The following is a 22442-nucleotide window of genomic DNA, read 5'->3' as shown; positions in this document are numbered from 1 at the left end:
ATAGGCGCGTGTTGCGCGCTCTCCCCGCTTTCTTGCTGCTTGCTGCTGTTGCCGCTGTCTGGCTCGTGGCGCTGCTGTTGTACTGCTGCTTTGAGCTCAGCTGCCAACTGAGGCGCGTAGCTTCGTATTTGGAGTGGCGGAGCCTAAGATGCTCTTGTATAATCTAAAATTTTGTTCTACGAAAATTAGTTTTAAATATAATTTATAATTTTTATACGAAGCCTGTACGGGGTGTTACAATGGAACAAAATATTGGATTATTATAATTAAATAATTTGTTGATATTAAAAAATAATTAATTGAAGCAGACGAATATTCTAATAATATAATTTAATATTTTATGAAATATGCGTTTTCATTTATTTAAGTATAATAAAATATGTGAAGCACTTTTTCGACGACAGGGCTTCACATCAGATTGTAATGCGTTTTTAGATGAACTTTAGGGGTCTGAAAGTTTCTCTTTACACGCATATCTAACAGGACTTATATATGCGATTCGGTTAAACTATGACTTCTATAGTAAAAAGTAGGTATTTAAATAGAATAATCAACTTTAATTGAAATTTTTTGGCACATGATGGTATATAGAGCCTCATAGAGACTCCATACCGTAACAGCGCGAGGAAAGCGAACATAGCTTCCCTCCCTCGATTCCATTTCGAACCCCACTTTTCGATGTTTGCCGGGCTATGATCGAGGCTTCGAAGGTGAACTAATCCTAGAAAAAAATGGCCTTAATCCCTGGTTGTAAATCACATGTGTATCGCCTCAGCCCGGACCTTTCACACTTAAAAAATATCTTATCCAAAATTTTGTAAATTTAATTGTTTATAGTAAATGCAAATAATAGTTTAACTTTTGCAGTGTTAAAAAATTAAAAGTCTTATTAAAACTTAAACTACTTAAATTAAAACTGCACGAAGGCAGTACACATAGATCTTGATTTTGTATACCTATGCGAATTTTATCGCTTTTGTTGAAATTGGACAAAGTATAGAGCTGATGCGCATGAATCTCGTAATGCGCAACAGATTCGTTAAATGCGACAAGTAACTGTATGCTTAGTACCTCTTCCATTTCGCTGAAAGCAGCAAAATAGAATGCAGCTTATTTTTTTCCAAGAACTACTTTCAGACCTAGGCTTCTTAGGAACTGTATGTTTTGACGTGTTAGCGCTTTGAGCACTCATCGACGACTGATTGCTTGACGACATAGTAAGTTAGTATTATAGCCTTTACCTACTTTAGAATTGTACACAATGCCCATAATGCTCAGACTGATTTGATATGTTATCTAATAGTTATAACTTTACCACGAAAATTAACTAAATGACCATCTTGATCGAAGAGGTGCAGCTGCAAGTTATTTATAGTCTTGACAGTGACTGGCAGGTAAATAATAGGCGATGGTACTTCAATAATCTTGTAGCATGGTAAGACAGCTGAAAAGAATTTGTGTATGGTGTGCACCTTATGCTTATTTATGTATGCCCCAGACGTAATATTACACTCAACGCGTAAAGCGTTAACTTTGAGTATGGTTACTTGCAAGTCGGATTTGTTATCAGTATTTGGTGACAATTCACGACTCGTGAACCTCAACAATTTTCCAATAGAATCTTCTGGCTGGAAATTAATTGATTGGTTACACCTGATCATGCATCGAAGGGTGTTGTTGTTCGGCTTGAGTTTGAGTGTTATGTCTTTTGGTGTTAGCGTCTCTTTCAGACTCTTCTGAATGTCTTCAATTTCGTAGCTGCCTGTAGGCAAAATTATAACTTCTCTTTTCACGTAAAACTTGTTATTGCCTATATCGATGTTGGGTATTGAATTGAATGTCAACAACTCCACAAGTCCGAGAACGTAGTTTGTGCTTGGTGACAGTTTAAGTGGTGGAAAATATTGAGCTTCGAGTACAGATAAGGTTCCAGACAAGCTCAGTGTTAGTGAATTTTCCATGACTACTTGAACACTACGGACTACAGCTAAAGCATAACCAACATTTATATAGCATTCAACAAAAATTTTAGACAAAGATTGCCACTGTTGTAGCTGTTGAAGTGCTGGTAATTCTTTTAATTATACCTGACTCCACTCACATTCCAATATTCCATGAGATCCTGAGGTGGTTGTAAATTACCAAAACTGTCAAAATACACTACATCGTTGCCTCGTTTTCAATAGGCCACCCAATGCGTGCTAGGTCTACTTTCATAATCAAGATTGATGATTTCCGATTCGCGATAGCGTAGCCCACTTATAAGTAGTGCATTTCGCATGTAGACACCTCGAAAATATGGAATATTTAAGATGCGGGCATATTTGATTAGATTAGCATCGGCAAATGCGTTGCGGCAATTTAAAATTTTTTTTTCTTAAGCCTTGTCCACTTTTCAGGTACATACCGAAACCCTCTTTGTAAGGTTTGAGATATAGACCCTTGCCGAGCGCAATAACTTTTATCGTTTTGTTGTCTTTCACTTTCCTCAAGCTGCCGTTTAGCAGCACTAGCATCATTCACTGCTTTAGCGATACCAGCAGCGCCACCTGCTAATGCACCTGTCGCACTTAAACCAGCAAATATTGGAATGAGAAATGGTAAAAATCCTTTAATTTTGAAAGGGACTGGCAGCACACGTGGAACACGTACACTTTTATTTCCTGCAGCCTTGCTTACAGCTTGTCGAGCAGCCTTAAGTGCACTAAGAATGACTTTGCGAGAGTCGTTGCTTGGAATAGCAGAAGTAGAAGCAGCTTTGATCACTCTAGCCAGTGAAAAAGATGTTGTTTTTTTCATTCGTCGTTTTAGATCCATACTAAACTAGGATTTTGCTTTCATAGTACCTGCTATGGCGAGAGCAGCTGATTTTCGCCAACCCCCGCTTCTTTCGCCCGGACTCGCAGCCAGGCTTTCGCAGCCAAAATCTTATTTGCAGCGATTCTTGCTTTAACGTTTTCTCGATTCTATAAGTAGGCAATGTCGTGCTCTTTACAAGCTTTATCGAGACCATTAATTCCAGGATCCCCACATGCTATTCGCTTTGCTAGTTTAGTACCAGGTCCGCTGTACTAATATCCTGGCAGATGAAGCTCCACTGGAAGTTGTGGCACCTGACGACGTACTCCCTCATTCAATTATGGTTTTCAACGACGTCACCTATGAAAGATAGAAGGACAACATCAGAGCCTTCTTTTGCATAGGAAGACATAAAAACGTAGACTGCTTCTATCTTCTATATATAAACATTTGGTGCGCGATAACGTGAATGTGTTGGTAGTTTTTCGCTAAGATGACGTAAAACTTAAACACATATACGACGATCATGTGAATTCTGATATGACATATACAAATTTTAAAGCTTTATGCTCAGCATGCTGGAAAGATGCTAAACATGGATTTCTTTTTATCGATAAAGAGCGAGCCATCAATAATGGACGATATAGAAAAGGTTTTGATTGCTTTGCCACAAATATATAATGTATAGCAGTCCTTTGCCTATTGCACGATGCAGACTCTCTACTAAAAAACAAGGAGTCTACTATATCTCGCACACAGAGTTTGAGCGGTTTGCACACACTCCATAAGCGATGCGTACTGAGAAATAGCACTCGTACTTACTGACCGGGTACAGCCAGACGACAACAGGTTACTTGTACAAAAGGCGCTCCGTGGATAGTTTTCTGGCCTTTTAAAGCCTTGGTGAGGATTCAAGGAGTTGTGAAATGAAATGAAACGCGGCAACGATCGACCTATCAACATCTGACGTGCAAGAATGATGTACAAAAGTAAGTCAGTGATACGCGCGTATAAGAAATGCTGACTCGTAGGTTAAAACACTCGCTCCGATGTTCGGCGATCGGTTTTGTATTGTCGCAATCGGTTTAGTATACGTCGTTCGTATGAGTACACGAGTGTAGTCGTACAGGCGTTATACGTAACGTAAATGCTAAAGTATGTATGAACATGAGACATTACAAGATAAATCCTTAATCCAAACGTAGGAATATCTTAATGGTTCCAAATCATTTAACACCTGCTCATCGGTATTATCATCAGTATAATAATTTTGTATAAGCAAAAGGTTAATATGCGGCTTTTTTCATCCTTTGTATTCCTTAAATTCCTTAAAAATTCAGTTCTTTTTCATATTTTATGTATTTTGATACACGATTTGGGTGTTTAGCAGGATACAGTGCAGACAGTATAGCCCATTTGAAACATGCGTCATCAAATTTTGTACATTAACACATGCCTTTTTCCGTTGAATAAATTCAGGTGAATCTATAGAAGAACTTGCATGCATCGGATTATATTTGTTTATGTTCACACTTAAATTCACAATTTCACTTAGTGTCCATCTTGAGTCCCTTTCTTGAAGCTGTTCTATATCACGCTGTATGGGCTCTTAAACGTTCATTGTCCACCACTGCTTCAAGTCAGATGTCGGAAAAATTGCATCAGCTTTTGTGTTAAAATACTTTATTTCAGCTACTTCTTCGTCAGCCTTTTTTATAATAAATTCAGTACCCAATATTACTTAAACTTTGAGGGCCTCTTCTTTTTTTAAGCATGTTTTTTATTTGAGGTTTGATTAAAGCTTCAGCATCTTTTAGAAAGCAAGTGATTTCCAAATTCTTCAGATTCACAATCACTCCCGATCGTATGCGATTATAAAAACAACTTTCTAAATCTTGCCACTTAACCCGATAACTAATTCTTTCACGTTGTTCTAGTCCTAGATAGAAAGGAGGATGCCCATGAGTATAGGTGATTTATGCCCGTAATGCGGTCCCTACGAAACCTATACCAGCGTATCGAGCACGAAAATATACGTAAGTTTAACAAAAATTGACCCCTATAACCCCCGGAAACATAGAAAAAAAGGTACATGAAAATTGCATCGTCTAAAAGGCAAAAAATTTTGTAATACCGCAAAAAATAATTAAAGCACAACTATAAGGGGTCCCGACAAAGCTAGAATCAAATCTCGTATAAAATACAGTAAAAAAAAGTAATTTTTTATTGGAAGCCACCCCTAAGTCACGATTAATTGAAGAATGATGAGCGTAACATCAAATCACCCTCGTAGTACTTTGAGTTTTAAAGTGTCTTGGCACACTTTTTTCTAAACTATCGAGGTGCCTATTAAAAGTTAGTATCAAAACGCAATGTTACGCTACATCCTTGAAGCCGAAAACTGACGACTCAGATTAATAAGTAGATTAGCGAGGTTAATGAGTATCCCCTGTATACGCTGAGCGACCAGTTGTAATTATACACTCGATCTGGACTCTTGTACGACGCTCTTATCCGTACAATTTGCAAAGAAAACGGTAGTTAGATTGGAAAATCAATCATTAAAACAGAAATATAAAATCGCGAGTTCAAAGAAAGATTGGGTGAGTGACCTGCTTGCTCTCATCAGCGATCGCGCTCACCTGACGTTGCAGTGTCAGCAAAGCGATTGAAAAAAGCGCTTCAAATTGGTAGCGTTTGTGTCACTAGGTCAATCGAGAATATTCAAAAGATATGTGAAGAAATTAATTACGCATATACCTAGAAAGTAGGTCGTGTGTTGAAATATAAGTAGGACAGTAAAATTTCGTTTGAATTGCTTGTAAGCGATTTGAAATTCTAAAATTCGGACTAAATAAGATTTTGTAATAAGTAAAAAGGTAACAAAAATGAGATTATCAAATAAGTGATAGTAAGAAAGAAGTAAATAAAAACGACACTCAGAGGCCAAGATTAACTAGAAACGCTGTTCGTGAAAATTCAGCATTAACAAAGGACATAGTAATCCCTAATATTAGAGATTAGAGGAGAGATCGCCGATGAGCATGGGCGAAAGCGTGCCGTGCGATATGCAGTCGTAAGCTAGCGCCGCCCTGCGGTTTTCGCTCCGAACTATACGCATCTAGAAGCAGCGGAGGAGAAGTAGGGGCGGCCGTACGCAACTAGCTTCCCCACCAGCAGCAGCGGCGAAGAGGGAAGTAGAGAGTACACAATCACATCGCGGCGCGGCAGAGCATAGAGGAGAAATTACATAAGCGGCGGTAACTGTCAAGGATTCGGGCTTACGCGGTGAATATGATTCACATAGATAAACAATGATATATTTATAAACAATCACCGATAAACTCTATTACAGACTAAACTCTAAGCCCTTGATGTCAGTGGCCATGATCGTCTTTATGAAATCAACCCTCATAATTAAAAACTTTAATTTTTTAGACGGATTATGGTTAAACCGACACAAACACGTTAAGCTTAAGCTTAAACAAAGCTAAATTAAACTAACAAGCCACCCCAGCCTCCCGATAAACATATGCTACTTTCAGTTTTTCTCCATCAACGATGATTGTGGCGGCGCGATCTACGTTGTTGCTTGGTATTCTTATGCACTCGGGTTCGAGTCCGAGTCTCAGCAAATCTTTTTTTTTTCTACTTGCTGATAAAATATACAGTATACAATAATAACGCAATATGCCATTCATATTGTTGATAATTAATTTCGGGTGCCAACTTCTAGGTGCTATTCTGCTTCTGCAATTATATTTCAATTTAGGTAAGTATACGGTGGGCCTGCAATAAATATAGGTATAATTTACTTCTTAATCGTTTATGAAAAAAAAGTATATAATGAAACTTCTTGAATTTTAGGAATACAAATTAATAATTTTTTTTTTTTAATATCAATGTAATTAATAAAACGTTATCGTACTAATAAGATAATTTAAATGTATTTAAAATTGTATTTTTTCTTTACATAAAACACTATAACTAATGGTAGTTATACATTGCAGGTCCCCTCTGTACCGTATACATACCTAAATTGGAATATAATTGCAGAAGTAGAATGGCATATTGCGTTATTATTGTATACTATATATTTTATCAGCAAGTAGAAAAAAAAAAATTTGCTGTGACTTGGACTCGAACCCGAGTGCATAAGAATACCAAACAACAACGTAGACCGCGCCGCCACGATCGTCGTTGGCATATGAAAACTGAAAGTAGCATATGTTTATCGGGAGGATGGGGTGGCTTATTAGTTTAATTTAGCTTTGTTTAAGCTTAAGCTTAACTTGTTTGTGTCGGTTTAACCATAATCCCTCTAAAAAATTAAAGTTTTCAAAAGTTTTAGATTCTAATTTTTGTACACTTATGTTGTTGTTTAAACATTATTTTTAGACCAATAATATGCCCGAATAGTTATTTGGTGTTGGTTGAACTACCGCGAGGTATGGATGCGCAAATTCGACAGTCGCCGTTTGTCACTTTTCCTCCGCCGCGTCAGTAGCGGTGGACCTAAGAATATATATCGTCTCTCCCTTCTCCTCCACTGCCGCTGGATGAGTATACTTCCCCTACGTTCTTTTTCTAGATGCGTATAGTTCGATCGCAGGCCGCAAGTGGCGTCATGATCGAATTCGCCACGCATTTTTAACACGGCATCGGCAATCTCTCCTCTAATCTCTGCTAATATCCAAAACCCATTCACAAAAAGTAAGAAAATAATTCGATCGACGCCGACAAACAGCGGATGGATAAAACATAGTCAGCAAGTACTATTATCTGATATAAATAATAAAAAGCTAAAACAAATAGTAACACCCGATACAGATCCGCAAAGTAAACAGAATCTAGAAATTTTGAAAGAAAATAAGGACTTGAAGCAGGAAGATACAACGCCAGGGCGAACTACGGGAGCAATCAAAAAGCAAATCAAGCAGCTTAATAAAAACCATCTAAGCCTAAGTATACCGCTAACACCTGCAAAAAAAAAAAAGAATTCGAGACAGTAGAAAAGCCAAATCATTGAATATTTTCACCTATAACACTAGCCACAGCGATTCCAATAGGCCTAGACAGAACAGTTAATAATACCAAATTTCTACAAGTACCAAATTTCTACGAGTTGAGGAGACATCGTTAATAGATATAGAAGGTATTAGTGACCAGCCTAGCTTAATTGGAAACCCAAGTAATTCAAAGTTTAATTTTACTTTTGATTTTGATAATCTTCTTGATGGCAATCGTGCCAACGATATCAACATGGCGGAGAATCCGCTACGCTTATCTTTAAAATATGTAGCTAATTTGGTACCAGAATTTGATGGAAAAAATATTTCGGTAAATGAATACATCGAAAAATTGAAACATGCCAAGAATATGTTTTCAGCAGCAGATCAAGCTAATTTAATTCCAATTTTGAAAATGAAATTAAAAGGGAAAACTTACAAGGCAATGTTGAATGCAGCACTCACTGTATGGGCAAATTGAAGAAATTTTGCAAAAACCGGACGAATCGGTTCTTAATTTTGCCAATAGATTGCAAGAGTTAGTGCTGAAGATTAAGGACAGCAAAGAAGTACAAGGTTTCACAGCAACAGAAAAGGCCGCGTTTGAAACTAAAATAAATAATGATGCTTTTCAAGGTTTTAAGGAAGGATTAAAGCAAGAAATCAGAATAGAATTGGGAGCAGTAATCAATTTAACAGAAGCCATTACAAAAGCTATAGAAATAGAATCGAAATTCAATAAAAGTGGAATTTTATGCCATAAAATAAATAATATATATAGCATTCACATAATCACAATACAAGTAATGCTACTATATACGCGTGTCAAATCTGTGACAGTTATGGGCATGAAGCATTATTCTGTCATAATTCGGGATGTGTAAAAACAAGGAGTATTTGTCGAACAACTGCAGAAAAGTCAAGGATAAAATTGAATTGATTTATAAATTTTGCAATAATCAAGGATATTCTATAGACGCGTATAAACTGAATAAAATTAAAGGCAATCATTGCCAATATTGCCAGGTTATGGGCCATACAGTGACTCAATGCCCATTTATAATAGAATATGAATTGTGTTGGAAGTGTAAGGCTAATGCACAAAAAAGGCAGATGTTAGCAATTCATGTGAATTTTGCAATAGCGCGGGCCATACGATAAAAGCATGTCCAGAGGTTATATGCAAACGATGTAATCAACTTGGACATCCAGTAAAGTACTGCTCGTCAGTAAGAAGTCCGATTGCAAATAACAGATTTATAATGTGCTCAATTGGTAATGCAGAAGACGATGAAGCCATAGAATGTGAACAAGTCAAAATATTAGTAGCGCAATACAAGACAAAATCTTGTCATGTCATACCGCCACCGAACCGATACACCGCAGCCGCAAACACCGAATCATTCTTGTAACGAAATCGCGTATATATTCTTGTGAATTGTTAACCGCGTTAGTTTAAACAATTCTACTTGTAAAGGCGAAGTATTTTTAACAAGACGCATAATTGATTTTGTTTCAGCCGGCATTTAACAACTGATTCCAAATGCTATTGTTTAATTAAGAAATATATTTTGTTATTGTTGAGAAATATAATAACAGACTATTTTGCTCTTTTCCCCTATCCTGATCTTGGAACCGACTGACTATCCAGTCTCTTGGGGAAAGTTAAACCGTTACAATACAAAAAATCTTATCTGTCGAAATAATTATTTGCAGCATCCTCGCTGCGACGTGCACGCTGCAGCAGAGTACGTCCAGCCTTGTGTAAACATAAAACATAGCCTAAAATAGTAATGTTTCGGACCTGCTTGGTCCCCACAAACTATTGTGAATCTGTCTATTGTGCGTGATTGTGCGTGATTGTGCATGATTGTGCGTTTATCAAAGAACCTTCGCGCTACCGCTAGTGTATCGTTTAATAAAATGAATGTGTCTAATACTTAGGCGCCAAACACCTGCCAAGACTCGACGCAAGCACTCGAGTGGATCATCACAAACACGACGTGTAAATCCAGAGAGTAACAACAGCGTGCTCTACATCAGCGAACATCTTGTGCCCCTTGATTCATATCGGTGGACTGGAAACTAGGCACCGGCTGATCGATTCAGGAAATGCACGACTGCTACAACAGAGTCGAGCGAGATCGACAGCGTGATTTACAGAGAATTTATTAGCTTGTTTTCAACTTCACAAGTTCTCACCACTCGAGCTTGACGACGACCCCGTCCCCTGCAATGCCGACCTCAAGATCCATAGTTGTTCGATTCGTACTTCAGCCTCCTTAACAGCAACTATGTGCTCTCTCCAAGACCTCATACACTTGTTTCTTCAAAATAAGAAGACAATGAACGTCAAGGTCTTTCTTCTTCTTCCGTTACAGCGGTTTCAATCTCGACATAAGCAGGCTGCGACGCCACCTTGATCACGGCTATCCCTCATCCCGCCCCCCTCCTCGAACTCGGTCAGCCCTCACATATAAGAGCAGCAAAGTTCGCCACAATTAGCGAGCGCTGCAACGACGACCAGCAAACGATACTTGGCGCTCAAGACCATCAAACCGAAAAAGGCGCGTTAGACAACGAGAGCCCGAGAACGAGTTTGCGACGGAACGTCTTATCAAGTTTGAGGACGAGGAGGAGGCGATAGACGTCAATGAGGAGCCGACGTGGCCCAAATAGATCGCCAGTGCCGGAAGTCTGACCAACCTCAAACTTAGCATACCCGTGACACCCTGACACATATCCAAGCCTACCGCTGCTGCCCGCCAGCATCATCAAGACCCGCACGCCCAAGATAATCAAGGTTGCTCAATAACAACAGCAGCAGGTCTTCAAAGACAAGATGCGCATGATAATAAGGCTTTTAAGAGGTCGTTTATCTGTCGAGGTCATTTCTTCTGAACTTTCATTAAACGAATATGAAATCGGTTTGAAAACCACCTTTTACAAGGTAAAATGTTGGCAACTATAAGTTTGGTCTCCACCCTGGTAAAAAATGACCCAACAGTTTATTATGGTTGGCCAACGAACCTGCTAAAAGCGTCACTTTGGCCATTATTTACCGTTAGTAAGCAGTTCTGCTAGGGCATAAATATACGTTAATAAATGTAGTGAAATCAGTTATATATATGTTTAGCATCAAGCATTAAAGTTTAGCAGATGAGATAAGATCAGCTGACTAATGGTTATTAATACAATGGTTACAGTTTTCAAATATATTATTTTAATGCACACTTGCCGTCCTGTCGTCTTATAGTTTATCGATGAAACATTCGAATTGTTATTATTAACGTGTAAATCTGTTAGATAACATTAAAATTACAACATTTTTTAATTAAAATCTAATAGGAGCTTTGCTTTATTGTAAATATCTTTAAATATACACGTGAAAGTTTATAGCAAAGAAAAAATCTTAAGCCAAATTTAATAATTTACAAAAATAAAAAGTATTTTTAAAATCATATAGTAATATTATTTGTGCTTTAATAATTTGGCTTAACGATTCTTTTTTTACCATAAACTTTTGCGTATAGATGAAGTGTTTCTCTGTTTTCATTAAAAAGGCGATAAATGCCATATTTGTGTGGGGAATGATCGTTAAGTAATCAATATGTTATTTTTAGTTAGTACACATCGCAGACTATAAGACGACGGGACGACAAGTGTGCATTAAAATAATATTTTTGAAAAATATAATCATTTTTTTAATATATAACCACTAGTCAGCTAATCTTATCTCATTTGCTGAACTTTAATGCTTGATGCTTGATATATATAAAACTAATTTCACTATATTCATTAACGTATACTTATGCCCTGGCAGAAATGCTTACTAACGGTAAACTGTTGGCCACTACTTTACCTTGTAAAATGTATTTTTTAATTTAGAAACACATTGTTTAAAGGAAAAGATCTTATCTGCACAAATTATTATTTGCAGCATCCCTCTCATCTGGACCAAATCTGCAGGTTACATCTTATGATATGCATAAATACATATAACATTCGACATTTCATGTTCACAAACAAATAACTAAGATCGTATCTGCACAAATTATTATTCGCAGCACCTCTTTTACCCGTATCAAATCTGCAGATTACATCTTGTGATATGCACAAATACACGCAGCATTTGTCACTTCATGTTAACAAACAAATAACTTTTAAAAAATAGCATATCTGCACGCATAATTATTTTCGGCATCCCTTTCATCTGGACCTAATTTTAAGATCACTTCTGATAATGTATATAAAATATACATATTTATCTATGTGTCTCATTTAATTTATAAAATAATTCAGATTAAAAATACATATCTGGACCAATTTGACTACGTTGCATGGTATATGTAATATACATTATTAGTAATTAATTACTAAACAAAATAACATAAATATATCATTTGATGTCTGTATGTAAATATTGCTCAACCATTTTTTATTAAAAAAAATAACTCAATCCAATTTTTTTTTCATTTTTCTGCGGTAGTATAATATATTCATGTCTTTGCCACATATCTATCATGAAATAATTGTCATTCCGAAATTTACTAGTTGTGTTTACCAAATTTTTTTTTGCTCAGATGATTTTTTTTTTAATCTATGTGTTTGTGAATATGAAATTCCGTATCCTGTATGTATTTTTGCATATCACAAGATGTAATCTGCCGATTTGGTTCAGATAAAAATTATACTGCGAGATTTAATCGTTAGAAAAGTTTTCGCACCGCCTGACTAAACCAAGTCCACTAAATACAAATCTAGCGCCATCTTACAGTATTCAGCGCTACATGTGCTCGCTTTCCAGACCTCGCGCGCTGCCGCTTCACTTGTGTGCCAACTACAGCTACAGCAAACAACTCCCGATTTCGCTTGAGACTTCAATAAAATCTAGTATGCCTAAACACGTGTAATTTTGATTTGTGTCACCCCCTTTCACCATCTATAGCAGCATTACTTCAACCCTCAATCATCATCCTCGCTTGAAAAAGCCAACTTTAGCCCCTAGTTGTGTAATGTACTATTTTTGCTTTTAAGAATATTCTGGAAATTATAAGGATACGGTTCAAATTTCAAATTTTGAGATCTGGGCAGAGATCTCTGCAGAACTTATTACAATTCGCTTGAAAATTGAGAAAGTATAGTTTTTATAGTAACTACAAACATAGTTTACTTGTAACAGAAGTCAGCTGCATGTGTATAAAATTTTCGTAAACTTCCGTGAACTGGCGGTGTAGCACAAAACTGTATCTCTTGACATAAGTTGTAATGACCACTTTTGCAAAATTCACATGTTCTACACGGTACTCCAGGTTCAATAGCTACTCGATCGCCAACCTGAAATAAATTAATTTTATTTCGATCAATAACGAATTCAGTAAAAAGACAGGTCAGCAACAAGCAGACCAACAATAAAATCGGGTAGAAGATTTGGGTGAATAATGCTCACTTAAAGTTTTTAATTGAAGGCTAATTAAATAAATCATTAACAGTATGCTTTTTTATTATTATTTTTTTTTTTTTATTGACATTTGGAACTCGGAAGTTCATCGCCTCATCTACGCAAGGCTTCCACGCCGACCTGTCTTGTGTCAACCCCACCCAAGATGCACCCCTCCGATCGACACCCACCCGTCCTATTTCTACTAGATCCGTTTTTACGTTGTCCTCCCATCAGCGTCTAGGTCTACCTAGAGGTCGCGTTACCATCGGCCTGCCCTTCATGACACGCGCTGCCGTACGGTCGTTTCCCATTCTCGCTACGTGCCCTGCCCATCCCAATCTGCGTGATTTTATTATTCTGTTAATATTTGGTGACGAGTACAGATTGTGTAACTCATCATTGTATAGTTTCCTCCATTCCCCGGTTTCCTCATCTTTCTTCGGCCCGTATATTTTTCGCAAGACTTTATTTTCAAATACCCTAAAATGGTTGTACGCTTGCTTAATAAGAGCCCACGTTTCGCACCCGTACAGAACCACCGGCAGTATTATTGTCCTGTATATTCTTATTTTAACGTTTTTAGGCATTTCGACATTAATCTCGGCCTCGACTTAAGTAAATTACTCACGGCGTAGAAGCAAGCATTACCCGAATGGAGTCTCTTATTTATTTCGACATTAATCTCGTTTCTATCATTTATAGTCGTACCCAGATACCTGAATTCGCTAACCTTTTCAAAAGTAAAATTTCCAACTCTGAGATCTCCCTCCTGCAGATTGCCTAGTTTATCCACAATCATTTACTTTGTTTTGGATTCACTCACTTCTAACCCTGTATACTCTGCCGCTTTTATGAGGATTTCCGCGTTTCCTGCTACCGTTTCCCTACAATCCCCCAGTATATCCAAATCATCTGCGTTGTTCCATTAAGCGTTGCGCCCAGCTGGCTAACCTGCATTTTTCTAACGACATACTCTAACGTTAACTTGAACAGCACCGTAGAGAGCCCATCCCCTTGTTTTAAACCATCGCATATCGTGAAGGGTTCTGATAAATTACCGCCTACTGGGACCATTCCCGTGCTTCCGTTCAGACATATTTGAATCAATCTCACGAGTTTTTTTGGTACACCGAAGAGTACTCAAATTTGATACATTTTGCTTCGCTTAATAGAATCGTACGCTTTTTTAAAATCTATAAATAGTTGGTGTATGGTTTCGCAAAATTCCCACTTTTTCTCTAACAACTGTCTTATGGTAAACATTTGATCGCTCGTCGATATGTTGCACCGAAATCCGCACTGATAATCTCCTACTATATCTTCCGCGAATGGAGTGAGTATTACGTTTGACAAACTTTGTAGCACGCTGGTAAAAGTGAGATACCCCTATAGTTATTGCAGTCCGTCTTATCCCCCTTTTTAAAAAACGGTATAATGATAGATTCCTTCTGTTTGTTTCTATTCTCCTAATAAGATTCTTTTGATACTCCCGCTTCTTATTTCTGTAGATCGCACCCGCCTGTTTCCTTACGTTAGAATACTCTTCTACAGTCCTATCGCTTCTATTGTGTAAGCTATCTAATTTAGCCTTTTTGCGCCTTTCAAACCAGAGTTCGCACTCTTTGTCAAACCATGGTTTGCTCTTTGGCTTTTTCTTTTTACTCAGTACTTTGTTCGCGGCCTCTTTTACCGTTTTTTCGATGTCCCCCCATAAGCTATTCGGTTCGTCATTCCCCTCCGGCGATGTGTTTGCTTCTTCAAGTGCCTGAAACCTGTTATTAATTTCTATCTGGTACCTAATTCGCTCTGTTCTATCTCGTAGCTTTTCAATATCGAAGCTTTCTACCTTGTTTGTTCGCTTACTATTTTGATTCGCTAGTAATCTACCTCTCAATTTGGCTACTACTAGGAAGTGGTCCGAGTCGCTATCTGCCCCTCTATGAGCCCTTACGTCGAGAACGTTAGTATGATGTCTTTTTTCATTGAGTAAATGATCAATTTGGTTCTGTGTGGCCCCGTCCGGCGATGTACACGTTGCTTTGTGTATGTCCTTGTGCTTAAAACACGTAGTTTTGATTATAAGATATTTTGCTGCCGCGGTTCATTCACACTACGGTTTCATTCTCGCATCCTAATGCCCCCCTGCAAGGCAGCGCGCCTTCGCTCGCATCGTTACCGTGTAAGACCAGGTGACGAATCATTCTACACATCCCCTTTCAGGGCAGTTGTCATCGCCCCCGCATCCTCTTCGGCATCAGGATTTTTGTCCATTTTTGTAATGTGTGATGAAAGAGATAGATTAAGAGATAAGAGATACTGTGAAGTGTTTTTTGTTGTGTTGCTTGCGTAGTGTTTCTAGATGAATGCGTTCAACAGTGTCGGCTCATCACACCCACGCCTGTTCCCATCAGCTGTCCGCGACTGCTTATTCAATTTATTCGCAGCTAACCTCCTTCTCAGGGGCTGTTCCTCTATCCGCAACCTGAGGACGCGCTGTGTAGTGGTGATAGGCACCCACCCGTCCGATCTGGACGACAACGACCAAATCCCGCTTAGGGTAGCGGCATTGTAACAGAACAGTATGCACTTAGTATACATAATTCTAAATAATAAAATTTTAAGTTCTTTTGAAGGTTTATTTCTGTGACAGTAATAAAGAAGGGCATACCCTGGTAGAAAATTGAGGCTATATTGCCCAGAATTTTGGCTAATTTATTAGTGAGTTGACAGAATTTGCGACAGAATCTTGCCAGAAAGGTGGGGAGTCACGGTTCATGGGCATAATTCTGGCAAAAATTCTGGCAGAGGTAGATAAAGGCAATTTGAGGTCAGAATGAGTATTGAGTACACATATATGGCTTTGCTTACAGCTCAATGACTACATTTATTCATAATTTTTACTCATAAATCAGTTTTATTTCTCTAGTATTCTAATTATCCCTACTCTACAACCTGCACTTCATTTCACTTATCCTAACCAAGTCATCAACTTTGATATTTTATTAGGTCATGCTATCTGAGTTAAAAAATTAAGAGATATCTGAGCATGGCAGAAGTGCAAAATGTCATGTCTAACAAAACTAAACTCAAAATATGTCCATTGAAACATTCATTGTGGCTTCGATGAATGTTTAAATGGCATATTTTGAGTTTGTGTGTGTCTATATATATATATATATATAATTCTCTATGAAATCAAAGATCAAAAATTTTTTTCTTTAACCTACAGTAAATATGTTCCAGAAACAGTTTATAATGCACCTGAATTTTTTCAGATTTTTAAATTACTTTTTACCAAAATGGTAGGGAGCCAAAGATGTCAATTTTTGCAAATTTTAGGTTTTCAGCACAAATTAATTAATTCATAGCTCCTCAGGTAAGCGTTTTTCGCTATGTACATAATAATACTTTTTTTTTGTAAAATTTTCTCACCTTTTCAATAAAAATACCCTTAAAGTCAGATATATATGTTATACCTATCTTATAAGCCATTTAAACCTTAATATTGGTGAAAGTAAGATTTCGATCTGGACTACGACCACCAAATATTTATGGAGATACCTTTTTATAGTGCAAAAGTTCCTGTATGGGTTCCAGAATGGCAAAGACCCTGTATCTTTAGCTAAAATAAAGATATTCATAAATTTGTGCTAAAACTATTAAAATTCATATTTAAAGCCTGTAGTATAGCTTATAGATTGCTTAAAGCATTCCTAAAAAAAAAGATATAGCAAACATTAAAATAAAGAAAGTCATTGTAGGAGAAAATTGTTTCTTAATGACCATCATTAAATAAAAATTAAAAGCTTAGTGATAAATTATTTAAATACACGTTTGCTTATAGAAATAAATTGCGTCACTTGGATCATCGCCAAAAAAATCATAAAACTTGATTTTATTGTTACAAATATTCCTACGTCTACTTGGCTCGGTTGGCTAAGGCGCGCGGCTTTCCTTGTGCAGGGCTCGGGTTCGAGTCCCAGAACACTCGAAATTTTTCGGATGATTTTTCGCACGCAAATCATTATTCTATATACTTTGTAACGGGGTGAGACTTGACGTGAGAGGAGAAAATCACAAAAGGAGACATCGGGATCGAGAATCGATTCGGCGCTCCCGAGATTTCTAGGCACGCGTGCTACCGCGTGAGCCAATGCCGCCCTATTTCGTCACTCTCTATCCTGCCTCGATTACCAGCGTGGCGAGGGACGCTATTCCTCGTTAGAACTTTCATTAAAAAAAAAACTCGAATACAAGCCTGCTAGTAATGTTTTTCCAATTTTAACCTCGAATCGCTATTTACCACGTGCATCCTGTTATTTTACCAACTATCTTCGGAAGAAAATAGTTAAGAATACTCAATCTAAAAACTGCCAAGGAACTAGGATGAAAAGCGTTACATCTTGTAACAAAAACTAACAAAGAAAACTACTAAGTTCTAAGACAACCTCAGAACTTCCAAATAACTTGGATACCGTTTCTACCAGGAAAAATATAAAAAGAATTATTGTGATAATTTTCTAAACATTTCACATACCCAGCAATTCACTAGCGATTCACTACTACCTATTTACACATTTGTAAATACAGACGTTACCCTGTTGGCTATTCGAAACTCTATGTGGGTGAAACTATATGCGCGCCTGTAGTCGGTGTAAAGAATGACATAAATTAAATTGACGGTCTGCTGATGTGCGAGGTGCTGCCACTGAGAAATCTTTACCATCCCATTTTGCCCGTGATAATGCATAACAAGCTGCTTTACCCGTTGTATACATCGTGTGCCGAGTTGAAGTGTCAGGATGACTGTGAACACGAGGACGCGAGAGAGTACGTTTTTGTCGGTACTTGGGTAGCCGACGAGCTCAAAAAAGCCGTAGAATGCGGTTACGTTATTATGAGAGTGTTTGAAATATGGTCGTATAAAGTCGAGCAATTCGATAGGCAAACGCGTAAAGATGGTCTCTTTCACGAGTACATAGATAAATTTTTGGCTAAAAAGACCTATGCAACGGGATATCCATCGGAGTGTAGGGAGGATGATGAGCGACGTATCAATGGCTACATTGAGAACATTGAGAGAGAGAGAGAGAGAGAGAGAGAGAGAGAGAGAGAGAGAGAGAGAGAGAGAGAGAGAGAGAGAGGGAGATTTTAGATTTATTTATTTTATTTTACTATACATTATTATATTGTACAATATTTACATTTTAGTAATTGCTGTATATAGTGTTTTTAATTTAGTTTGGGTGATAGATGTGTGTGAGATGGAATGTGCAATGGAATGTGATGTGATGAGGGCGAGATGGGAAGAAGCGAGCTGTATGTGGAGAGTGTCGACTAGGGCTCGATGTTGTTCTGAACCAAGAAGTGGCATTTGGCCAGTGTTTTAAAAAGTGTGACAGAGTTTGTGTACCGCAGTTGAGATGGTAGAGCGTTCCAGAGATATGAGGCGCTGACATGAAATGACTTCCGCAGCGTCTCTGTGGCGAAGGGAGGTATGTCCAGGGGGGTCACAGGGCGGAGTGCAACATGGAAGTCGAAAAAGGCAATCATATAGGCTGGAGTGGCAGTGTTAAAGAGCTTCCTTAAGAAGCAGGCCATGAAGTATTTTCGACGTCCAGCGGTGGTGAGCCATTGTAACTCACGCCTGTAGGGGGAGATGTGCTCGTCCCTTATCACACCATAGATGTAACGGATTCCCATGTTTACCAGTCTCTGTAGTTTGGTGTCTAGTTCTTGAGTCAGGTTGCAGTACACTAGTGAACAGTAGTCAATGATAGGGAATAATAATGCTTGCACAAGGAGCTTGCGCAGTCGTTGATCAGTGCTCTTTCTAAAAAAATTGAGTCTGTACATTAGTGAATGGGCATGTTTACACAATTGTGTGACGTGTTCTTTCCAGGTTAACTTAGAGTCGAGCACCAACCCTAGACTGCGCACAGATGATTGGTATTCGACTCGGGCTCCCCCTATATTGATATAGGTATTAGCAAAAGTTGGCAAAGCGTTTATGTAGTAGGGAGAGTCCAGGACGATTGCCTGCGTTTTGCGAACGTTTAGTTTTAAATGATTCGGTGCAGCCCAGCCTGAAATCCTGTCGGCGTTAGCAGTCATCCTCTCGAAACAGGACTCGAGCTCCTCCAGGCGGCATTGATGTACAACGAGAACAGCAGAGGATCCAGGACGGATCCCTGCGGTACTCCGGTGTTGAGTGGGCGAAAGGTGGAAAGTTCCCCATTGTCACCAATGACAGCCTGCTCTCTGCCTGTTAGATATGAGGCGAGCCAGCGGATGACTTGCTTAGCGAAGCCGAAAGAGGTTAGCTTGCTGAGTAGCTTGACGTGACACACAGTGTCAAACGCCTTTTTCCAGTCAGAGGGGAAGCATGACTCGCTCAACGACAGGTTGAAAATACGACAGAGGATGGGAGCGAGTATTGGCAGTGCCTTATGAATTACAACCTGTGGGATGCCATCACTGCCCCTTGCCTGGGAGTCAAAGTGAATGATCGCGGCTGCTACGTCCGATTCCGTTATCTCCCTAAAATTGAAATGTTCGGGGGTGTTCTGACCCTCGAGCTTGCGCAGATAATCCTCAACAGCGGGGGTTAGCGGATCGGTGGACACACCGCTGAAATGCTTGTTGAGGTCTTCAATGGAGAAGCAAGAAGGTGGTTTTTCTTTGGAGGTGGTGATTCCAAGTCTCTCAAGCTCTCTCCAGATCTCGCCGACGTCAGTCAGGGATGACAGGCGTGAATGATAATAGTTCAGCCTGGCATCCTCAACCTATCTATGAGCGTCATCCTTGGCAAGTCTGTAAAGGAACAAGTCCAAAGGGAGATGTGATCTGCGGAAGCGACGATAGAGTCGGTTCCGTTCTTTCAAGAGGTCACGAAGAGCCGTGGTAAACCATGGGTGACGTTTTGGTCTTGGGGTCATTATGCGTAATGGAGCGAGATGATTTATAGCGTTTGTTAGGTTAGTGTTTAGTATTGTGATGCAGTCGTTTAGTGATGACGTGGCGAGCAATGATCAGTCGCACGCACCGAGGAAGTCCCTTAGCTTCTCGGCGCAGATGCCTTTGTAGTTTCTGTAAGTATAAGTTAGAGGTACATGTCGTGGCATCTGTACGTCCAGTGTGACCGTTATAAGGTCGTGACCGTTTATGAAAGGTGTGTCAGTCTTCCAGTGCGCAAGCAGGCGATCCTGCTCGTCGATTAAGCAGAGGTCAAGCCAGGTGTCATATTCCGGCTTGTGGTGCGTGGCACCATATGGAACCGACTGAAGAAAGTTTTGATCTATGAAGGTCCTGATGAACTTTGCGTCCTCAGATGTTGAGAGTTGATCGGCATTAAAATCGCCCATGATCAGTTTAGTTGAGTAACAGTGCATGTGTGTGGTGAGGTTTTCGATGAAATCACTGCCCTGGATGAAAGGGGCATGGGGTGGACGATATACAACACCGACAAAGATTGGAGCGATTCCCTTGGCGGAGATCTCACAGAATAGATATTCCGGCTTCCCTGACCTGCCCAACCATGTGCCGTCAGATGAGGAGATGATTTTAGCTGTGAGGGTGTTATGTACATAGAGGTCCACACCTCCACCGTTCCTGTTTCTGTCACGTTTTAGGAGTGTATAGTTGTCAATTAAAGGGATACTTTTTATCTTGTCGTCCAGCCAAGTTTCAGTTACAGCCATTAAGTGAAAGAAGGGACGAGTAGACAAGAAGAGCCTGACCGCCTCAATATGATCCGTAAGAGAGTTAGCATTAAAGTGGCAGGCCCTTAAGCCCTCGGACAGAGTTACCTTGGAAGATGCAGGTGCAGGTGAAGATAATGAAGATGAAGGTGGTGTGGAGCGAATACTGTGCGTCTTCAGTCGATGTTGCTGTTGTCGTAGTTGTTGTTGTTGTTGCTACTGTTGATTGGTGGTCTCCGGGCTAAAAAAGCGTCCAGGTCCTTGTCAGAGTTGATGACGGTGGCCCTGTCCGTGTCCTCCGAGGATCGGATGTATATCGTCCCATCCCGGACGTAGGACCTGCACCCATGCCTCTTTTTTACTTCCTGTCTTGCCCTGACGCACAGCTTGTGTATCTCCGGAGGAAGCAGCTCGTTGACATTGATAAGCCCCTGATGGTTTGGGGTCCTTGCCTCCTCTAGAATACTCGCGTCGAGCTCGGCCGTGTGGAGTTTGCCCTTCCTAATCTTGGCTCTGATGGTCGAATAAGCAAGGGCATGGGATGAGAGGGTGACAGCAATGGGTGAACGTCTGCTGTCAGCGGCCTGGGTGTCGTCGTCCTCATTCATTCTCCCCATGACCCTCGCTCTGGCGATGTCCCTTTTGAGAACTGTAGGGTCAAGGGCAGACACGACCGAGTAGGCCAGCAGGTCGATGCAGGTCTCCCTCGTATAGCGCAGCCCTGTTAATACAACAACGTTGCTGTTGGTGGTCCCCAGCTGCTGCTTGATTTTCAGTAACTCCTTTCGGACGCTGGCAATTTCCGAAGGGACGGTGGTGGCAGGGGAGACGTTGTCGTTTGTGGTGTTGTTCAAGGGTTGCGCAGGAGGATATTTATGCCCTCAGTTCCGTGATGGTCTGCTCCGCATTTGTCATGCGAGCGTGGAGCTGGGGTAGGTCGTCAAGGGCGCTGAGCCTTTCTCTAGAAGGGCCAATCTCGCTTGCAACCCGGAAATCCTGTCAGAGGTGACCCTCAGCGAGTCCGCCGCTTCGTCCTACCGCGCGCACGTCCTTCACAGCTGCAAAGACATCTTGCAGTGTGATTTCTCCACTTGATGTTGAGGTTGAGGTAGTTAGACGTGTTAGACGCGTTGGTGATTGGTTGCGCGAAGAGTTAGTCGACGTGGGCGCTGAGTCGGACTTTTTGTTATTGTTGAAGCCCTTAGAGCAGCCCACGTTGAGCGACGTCTGCAATCTCTTCCTGCTGTCTCATCCGCACATGCCGCACACGCTAACATCGCGACGCCCCTAACTTGCACCGAGTGAAACGATAGCGGGTGTGGAAGAAGTGGCTGCAGATTTCACATTTCTTGGGGTCCTTTGTCTGGATGTCCTTGACACATTCCTCGCAGATCTGATACGCCTCTCTAGCCTTCTCACCATTTGTGCTCATTTTATCGTAGAGCGTGTGACAGGGCTATGTGCTTACCATACCGACCTGATCAGCTGTAC

General features: G+C 39.8%; 1 protein-coding gene across 5 annotated transcripts in view; it reads right to left on the bottom strand.

Annotated features, from left to right (window-relative positions):
* LOC107981578 (sorbitol dehydrogenase) overlaps positions 1-22442 on the bottom strand; it is a 157926-nt gene that overhangs the window by 89693 nt on the left and 45791 nt on the right. For all 5 annotated transcript variants that reach the window (XM_031925118.2, XM_031925120.2, XM_031925121.2 and 2 more), the window contains one exon: positions 12982-13145. In XM_031925118.2, coding sequence (XP_031780978.1) covers positions 12982-13145 — 164 coding nt within the window. The remainder of the gene's footprint in view (positions 1-12981; positions 13146-22442) is intronic.

Source organism: Nasonia vitripennis (assembly GCF_009193385.2).
Source record: "Nasonia vitripennis strain AsymCx chromosome 2 unlocalized genomic scaffold, Nvit_psr_1.1 chr2_random0005, whole genome shotgun sequence".
In the NCBI taxonomy this organism is placed as follows: domain Eukaryota; kingdom Metazoa; phylum Arthropoda; class Insecta; order Hymenoptera; family Pteromalidae; genus Nasonia; species Nasonia vitripennis.
This window is presented reverse-complemented; position numbering and strand designations above follow the sequence as displayed.